This window comes from Limulus polyphemus, unplaced genomic scaffold (genome assembly GCF_000517525.1).
Source record: "Limulus polyphemus unplaced genomic scaffold, Limulus_polyphemus-2.1.2 Scaffold4, whole genome shotgun sequence".
In the NCBI taxonomy this organism is placed as follows: domain Eukaryota; kingdom Metazoa; phylum Arthropoda; class Merostomata; order Xiphosura; family Limulidae; genus Limulus; species Limulus polyphemus.
The window spans coordinates 734477-742809 of record NW_013665614.1 but is presented as its reverse complement, the minus strand read 5'-3'; the positions used below and the strand labels follow the sequence as shown (position 1 = coordinate 742809).

The 8333-nt window shown below is 32.4% G+C and overlaps 2 protein-coding genes across 7 annotated transcripts in view; one reads left to right on the top strand and one right to left on the bottom strand.

Annotated features, from left to right (window-relative positions):
• Window positions 1-5735, top strand: part of LOC106470573 (plexin-B-like) — a 194275-nt gene extending 188540 nt beyond the window's left edge. The window contains exons 30-33 of the mRNA XM_022402275.1: window positions 109-417; window positions 2398-2538; window positions 2779-2853; window positions 4283-5735. Of these exons, the coding sequence (XP_022257983.1) occupies window positions 109-417; window positions 2398-2538; window positions 2779-2853; window positions 4283-4390 (633 nt within the window). The 3' untranslated portion in view covers window positions 4391-5735. The remainder of the gene's footprint in view (window positions 1-108; window positions 418-2397; window positions 2539-2778; window positions 2854-4282) is intronic.
• Window positions 5736-6396: 661 nt separating this feature from the next.
• The window catches only part of LOC106470475 (plexin-B-like), a 242089-nt gene continuing 240152 nt past the window's right edge, over window positions 6397-8333 (bottom strand). For all 6 annotated transcript variants that reach the window (XM_022400354.1, XM_022400444.1, XM_022400311.1 and 3 more), the window contains 2 exons: window positions 8048-8122; window positions 6397-7793 (listed from right to left, as the gene is read on the bottom strand). In XM_022400354.1, coding sequence (XP_022256062.1) covers window positions 7686-7793; window positions 8048-8122 — 183 coding nt within the window. In that variant the 3' untranslated portion in view covers window positions 6397-7685. The remainder of the gene's footprint in view (window positions 7794-8047; window positions 8123-8333) is intronic.

Sequence of the window (8333 nt, the reverse complement as noted above, 5' to 3'; positions counted from 1 at the left end):
TTTTTTTTTTTTTTTTAAGTCAAATATTCTGGCCCTTTTTAATCTAAAACGAACCTTGTCCTCAAGAAGTCTTGATATGTTTGACCAAAATAAACATTCTTATCTTAGGGGACAGTGCAGCAGTTCCTAGATGATTTTCTCTCTACAATATTGACAGCTAATGAGCTTTTACCCCCAGCCATCAAGTGGTTGTTTGATTTGCTGGATGATGCTGCAGCAAAACATGGAATTTCAGACCCTGAGGTAGTTCACGCATGGAAAAGTAACAGTCTTCCACTCAGGTTCTGGGTCAACATCATGAAGAACCCAGATTTCATTTTTGACATTGAGAAAACACCAACAGTGGATTCATCTCTCTCTGTGATTGCTCAGACTTTTATGGATGCTTGTTCCACAACACAGCATCGTCTGGGTAAGGTAAGCATTCTTAGTATAAATTTCTGTGATCATGAAAAAAATAATTTTTAGTGTATAATTTTAACTTTTATATTTGCTGGAGACATTATTAACACCTAATATTTTCTTTTTTTTCCTCTAAAATTAATCTTTCTCCTCTAAACTAGTTTAAAAAAATTAAGAAGTGGAAGATTCCAGTAACTGTAAAATTTGGCAATTTATTTAAGAATAAGTAAATTCCCAATTTAAGTTTCAAACAAAAAAATGTATGTGTACTATATTACTCATAAAAGTTAAAGGATAATGAGGTTTTGATGTTTTTCAAAATTAAAGTTCAATTTTGATTAAACTTGTATATTACAAATATCACAAGTAAACAACATCAAGCAAGTTGAAAAATTCATTTACAAATAACAAAAAAAAAGCAAAATTAACAAAAAAATAACTATTTGGCTGCACAAATATCAAAGAAAAATAACTTATTAAAATGAACAAAATGAGACCTTAGCAGCTGGTAGGTCCTCCTCTATTGCTTATGACTTCTCTGGACCTGCTTCTCATAATGCTGATGACATTTTGGATGGCTTGATCGGGCAAAACGGTCCACTCCTGGATGAGAGCAGCTCTGAACTCCTGGACAGTTGTAGGAGCAGTTTGTCTGTCTCTAACTGCTCTCCCTAGCAAGTCCCACATATAACTAGAAACTTGGCAGGGTGGTCCATGGAATACCTGGCAATGTTAGGACAGGCTGTATCCTGCTGATGCATGAACTTCACTCCAACAGCACCAACAAAAGAGCAAACAATGGGTAACAGGATCTCATCCATATAATGTCTTGTTGTCAGGGATCCTCCACACAGAGGTCTGTATGCCCTGCCTGTAGATGCTGTCCAAGAACACGATTGAGCCAACCTGAAAGGCACCATGGTGGACAATGTTACAGGTCAAGTATCTCTTTCTCTCCTTCACTCTCTAGACCCTCATATGTTGATTACTTGAAGATACACAGAATCTGCTCTCATCTGTGAACAGTACAGGGGTCCATTGCTGAAGGGTCCAGGTGGGATGTTTGTGGGCAAATGCCAGCTTGGCTGTTCGGTGCCATGGGGCTGTAACTGGTATTATGGACCTGAGTCTAACCTTATTGATCCCTGTTCCTGACCATTGAGCACAATACATGCACTCCAGTGGCTTGCCGAAACTCATTCCTAAAGTCCCTAGCACTGCTGGTGCATTTTCTAAGGGCTGCTGTTGGCAGATATTGGTCATCTACTGCAACTGTAGTCCTTCTGCAACCCTGGCCTCCTGGTGTATTCTCCTGTAGCCTGGTATCTGTGCCACAATCTTCTGATCACAGGTTGTGACACCAACATGACCTGTGCCACCTGAGTCTGGGTATAACCCTCTTGAAGCAGTGTGATGGTTCTGCAAACTTCAGTTTTAAGTAATTGGTTTTTAACAGTTTTTAACTTTGCAAAAGTCAATACTAGCCAAAAAAATCCATAAACCTAGCCTTATCTCAACAATAAACATATTTCCTAATCAATCAAAACTAGCCTTCTGCTTTGCAAAACTTAGGTCATTTATCATAAAGGCCTTATTACATAAGGAATCATTGGTGATAAAGTTACAAACCATAGATAGGATTAGTGTAATTCTCTACAATAGTTTGAAAAAATTCATAACCTAACAAATTGAAACAAACCTCATTATCCTTTAATTTTTTGTGGGTAGTTTATATTTTGGTTAGTTAATTTCACAAAATAATATTACCATAAAAGAAGTATTAATACTTCAGAATATATGCAGAATTACCAAGAACAACAACCTGTCTTCAGCCATTTGGTGTTTCTATTTGTATTGTATTAGTCATTTTCTTTAGTATTCTACTAGAATTATTTATAACATAGGGAGTTATTATTACATACTGTATATTGTTAGTGTCTTTAAATAGAGTGTACTTTTAAAATAATTGATGTAGTTTAATGTTGTCCATTTAAGGATTCCCCTTCAAACAAATTACTCTTTGCTCGTGACATTCCAATTTATCGACGAATGGTGGGAAAATATTATCAAGACATCACCCTACTCCCCACAGTATCTGGTCCAGAGATGAAAACAGCCATGCAAAACATCTCAAAGGTTAGCTCATACATTTCTTCTTATGTTGTATAGTCTACAGTTTGATTTCTAATAACCATGAAAAATAAACATATGGGAAAAAATGTTGCTAAGATAAGTCATTGCCATTGTCATATGAATTTTCCTTTTATTATTTCTTGAGTTGCTGTTTCTTAAAGATTGAGAGAGAACAAGATATTTCATACCCAATGTTTATTGCAACTGTAATAATGGTCTGGAAATATTTTCATTATATTTTAGGCACACCAAGGAGAAGTAGAGACACTAAGTTCCCTTAAAGAACTATATGGATATGTTGTCAAATATAGTGAACAGGTGAGAAGATGTCTGTTTTCATGATAGCAATTAAAACAGTTTGTGCACAGTATGTATATTCTTTAAAATTGGGATATAATTATATGGTACAAATGTTAAATTTAGCATCATTATTACCAACATAATAGAATTCATGCTATAAGGCAGTACACTTACAACATGAATGAACACATAAATAAATTTGATTTAAATAGTCAGTTAATTTTGTTTATTTCATAATTTGAATTTTTTATATACGGATAGAAACTGCCTGTAGCATTTCTAAATCAGCTGCTACACCTTGAATACAGTATGCCTTTTCTACATCAGGTCAATTTCTCAACTTTATCTAAAACGTCAGTTACTTTTAAGCTTAATGAGGTAAAATGTAGCTGAAAATTGAGTATTTCATGGAATTGTGACTGCAATGTCAATTTTTTTCACATTTTTCTCTAGTGTTTGAATATTTTTTTGTACTTAATTGTACTGCAGAAACCTGCTAAGACTAGTCCCTCACTTTTAACTTTAGGTAAGCCTGACACTAGGATGTTACTTGTATCAGCTTTACAAACCCACTTATTCAAGAGAGGAGGGGGGGGGGTAATCAACACCTTTTTCCATACATAGTAGTAATTTTAAAACCCCAAATAGACATGTTGCCTATGGTGTGACTGAATAAAACATTTTAATTATAATAATGACTATTATTTTTTGCTAAACATAAAATGAAACTTAATTAAATAACTATTTTGAAGACTGTCATATGTGTTACTGTATCAAATAGTTGAAGCTGAGTAATTTTGATTTTACTATAATATCTCATAAACTTTGAAAATATTTGCATTTTGGTTGAAGAAGTTAGTATTCACCTTCTCAATGGTAAATAAGTATAATATGATTTTAAAAATCAAACAAAGAAGTTACTTGTGGAAGTTTAGTTTTTATACACTAAGTGAAGGTTTATTTCTTTCAAACTTCCCCAGGTTTTGATTTTTCTAATAACTTCCCTTAACTCTTGTTAAAATTGCATAAACTTGGATTCTAGGTTGTGGCCTTTTACATCTGCATCATGGTATGCAAAAGACTTATCCTTTAAACAAACACCTAGAATTTCTTCTTGAGAAAACTTTCATTCATCAAACATGAACATACTTGATATCGGACAAATAACATGTTAGGTGTATAATTGATACTTTTGTCTATCTTGTACATAAATTCACATTGCATTTGAAGACAGAAGTGTCGAAATCCATTTTTTTAAGTATATCAAATTACTCGGTAAATTGCCTGAATGTTTATATGAAAAGCACAAAGTTATCATTAAAACTATGATCGTTTATTATTTATTTAGATGGTGGTGGTCAAAGATGTCCAATACAATCAAATTTAAATGTATTTTTGTAGTTGTTAAAAGATAATATTTTTTTTATATTTCTGTTATAATTTGCAGATTTATGAGGCATTGAGAACAGAACCCAGTTGTCAGAAGCACCATCTTGCTCACAAGCTAGAGGTAGTAGCTTGTACACTTGGTGGTTTTGAAACATCAGTCTGCTAAGGAATGAAGGACTAAGATATTTCCAACTTTAAGCACTTTGCACTACAGGTTTATGCCTATTTCTACTACCTTAAGGAAGACTTGTTAGCATGCTTTAAAAGTGATGTTTTACCTCTTGGTTAAACATCTTAAGTCAGGAAAGTACTGACTTTTTCAAGCCATTTATTAACATGTCCATGTTTAAAAAAAATAGTTGATATTTTGGTCAGCTATTGCTTTTTTTTTGTATTATCATCACATCAGGAGCATTAGCTTAGAAGAATAATCATTTTATAGGACTCGATTATGTTGGCTGACTGTACAAAATTGCACAGTTAACTAGTTGCTTTGAAAATATAATACACTGTATTAAATAAAATATCCTGGCTTGGTACTGTTGCACTCTAGTTAGAATAAACACAATTTTCAGGCACTTAGTAATTGATGTCTAAGCTTACCAGAAAATGTATTTCATTGAAGTTGCCATTAGTACTGTGAAGACAAAATAGCAGGAAGTTGGGTTTGTGTCTGAATACAGTTTGTTCTGACAGATACTTAAATACTTTTTTTTTATCTGTCTTAACATGGAGAATTGAAAATCTAAGTACTTATGCTCTTATTCAAACCCAGAAGAAAGAAGAAGAAAAAACAGGTATATGTTTTGTTTTGGTCTAACCTGTTTCAAGAGGTCTCATTTGCTGCATTGTGGAACTCTACAAATACTTTTTGTTACTAGAAGTTTACCAAAGCTGTGTATAATGTGTTTGTCTAACAATGACTTGTAGCACATCCACTAATGAACTATGCACAGCCAGCCACTCACCAGAGGGACAACTGACTGCATAGTCAAGGCCAGACTGTGAATGCCTTAAATTTTATCTTTAGCACTTTGTTTTCTTCACTATTCCTCTGTTAGCCATGATCCTGCTTGCCACAGTGCACTCTGCTTGTTCCTACCCTCTGTTGTCAGCTCTATAATTTCCTTCCTGCATATTGCTGGCAGCAGTGAAGGTGATTGCCAAATTCAAACAGGGTATGATTCTTAACTTCTTTTTACAATGGCTATTGTTTAACAGATATTTGCCAAGTGATTTTATTGGTAAAACCTTCTACGGTTCTGTAGTTTATTACTTCATGTGTGTGTGTGTGTGTTTATATATATACAGAGAGAGACATATGTACATACACACACACACACATGTATATATGAAGTGTCTTGGTTATAGTTTGAAACCTTTGTAAACTTCAACAAAAAATGGTCCCTTTAAAATACGTCTTATAGTATAAACTAAGTATAAATTGTCTGTAATATTCTGATACTTTGAAAAGATTCTCAGTGTAGTAGTTTATGAATTAAATTTCTAAATGGGAAATAATAAATACAATGTTTGAAAAAAAAAATTCAGTTTGTCTAGTTGGATATCCACTGCTACAACTACATGGATATTTCTAAACACATTGTTTAGTTGTGTGGATCACGCATACTACCAACTGCCTGTGCTCTTTAAGGAGTTTTTTAAGTATCGACATTCATATCTATGGTTACATATTTTTTATTTTAAGCATGGTCAACCCTTGTGAGATATTACAGCCAAACAACATTAATTACAGGGTACCCAACTGATGATTCATTGTCCTTTATTATGAATTGAATATAGTGATATTTAGTAGTTTTAGGCCTCACAGGTGTTTTGATTCAGTTAACTTATTCTGGATAAGAACCTTTTAACAATAATAATAATTAGAGTTGTACTCTTCCAATTAAACATTATGCCCACAGTAAGACAAATTCAAAATACACAAGCAAATTTTATTCATATTTAAAAGATTTAAATTCAACAATAATGGATGCCAAGACATGTTTCTGCCTCTCATTAAGATTTACCGTTTTTCATCATTTTATTAAGTTCCTGAAGAAGTGGTACAGAGTGAAGTTATATCAAAAATACTCAACTTGAAAATGAAATGTCTTCCTATTCCAGGAGAGTTTTTATAGTGAAAGCTCGTAGTTAAAAACTGAAACTAATTTTTCACAAAACAAACTTTTAATTAACCAATAAATAGTAGAACACTACAAATTTCAATTACAAACAAAAATACACTGTTTCTGGCACAGGTTAACTTCTAACATTACAAACACACAGATTTAGCACAAATTTTGTTGATGTTTTACTACTTATGTCACTGATAGTCAACAATTTCTTAATATTTTGGTAAATATTAAAAACACTGGCCCTTCTGTGGTAATAATTATTTTAAACCTCACTGAAGCCACGAAACAAAAATCAAGTATTTGGTACCCTTTTCTTACAATTAGTTATTTAATGAGTTTTATGCAATGTTTTATTATAGTGCTATTATTCTAATGTTCTCATCACACGTTAAAGGTTAAAAAAGTTACTTTCAAATTACTACTTATATAAACTTGTCAATATCTACGATTGTTATGGAATTCAGTTAAATGTAGAAAAATGTAGTGCTTTAAAATGTTAAATTTACATATGACCAGAAATAGTTTTTACCTCACACTTGCCAGTATAGAGTAGTTTTGTATTACATAAATACACTACAGTTTACAATATCACAGTCTAGGCAGCAGCAGGTTTTCCACATTTTGAAATCTAGTCTGTACAACTTTCATGTCCAGGCTAAGCTCCCATAACCATAAGTTGTGAAATCTACCTCATACAAGCACCAACTCTGACTTAAGAAGCTAAAATATCATCACAGAGACAACAATGTAAAGAAATAAACACACACAAATGGTTATGCAAAGTTAAAAATACACCACATTAATTCAACCAACAAAAATCACTTATGTTGGCAAATATACACAAGTTTTTGAACCCTGTTGTTTATTTGTCTTATACAGGCACTGACAGCTTCTTGAAAGTTTTGTTTTTTGTCTATACACATTATACAATGAAAGTTTACACACTGACCACCTGATCTTCTTCCTCTTAACTCTTTGGCTTGAACTTCTGGGAAGTAACTGGAATGACAACTTATTTTATAAAAAGTTTAAGAAAATTTTCGACCATTTGTAAAACCATGTTGCATAGTTGACAACATTATCAAACTCTTTTCAGGATGGAGACTCGTAACCTTTTAGTGAACACTATCGAACATGAAGTTTGATTTTTCTTTTATATCCAATTATTCTGAATGAAATGTATATTTATCCTTTATGTCTGAAATACTTTTTTTTTTTCTAAGAGAGCCAAATCCATATTTTCCATTATAAACTTCATTCCATAAATTTCTCCACTGGTTGGTAATTTACATTTTTGGCACAGTATAATCGAAAAAAAGAAATTCAGCAAACAGAAGTTTCTTCCCCTTGTAGAGTACAAGCAACTGTCTCTAATCTGTGAGCCAAGTGATTTTGTTGACAGTTGGAGTCATCATTAAGATCTTGAAGAAACTATGAAAAAAAAATTTTCTTTACAAATAATATACAATACATACTTGTACCACTTATTGCTAAGTTTTATAAACCTTTTGAAGAAAAAAAAAGGCCTTTAGAATGTTTTCTCACTCTTTACAACATTTATTTGAAAAAAGATAAATTAAACATTCCCATCATTTTTAGGGAAAAAATATGTATAATAATTGTTTTTATAAACAAATCATCCATTTAACCAACTAAACTTTGTTAAATGAAGCTGGTCATCTTACCTCATCCATGTATTTAGCAGCATAAACATAAAGTGCTTTAAGGGCAGCTAATGTGTCAAATTCTCCAATGTGAGACTAAAAATGAAAAGGATCATTAATATGTTATCAAAATACTAGATTAATCTTTGAAATATTTAACAGCGCTACTGCTTTCAGAACTTTAATAAAACTCTGGTAGTCTCTAAATGTATGGAAATTTGCTACCATATTTGAGATTTCTTCATAATAATATACACCTGGAAAAAAGTTAAGCACCCCCGTGTTTTTTTCAAGTGATTCAGATTCC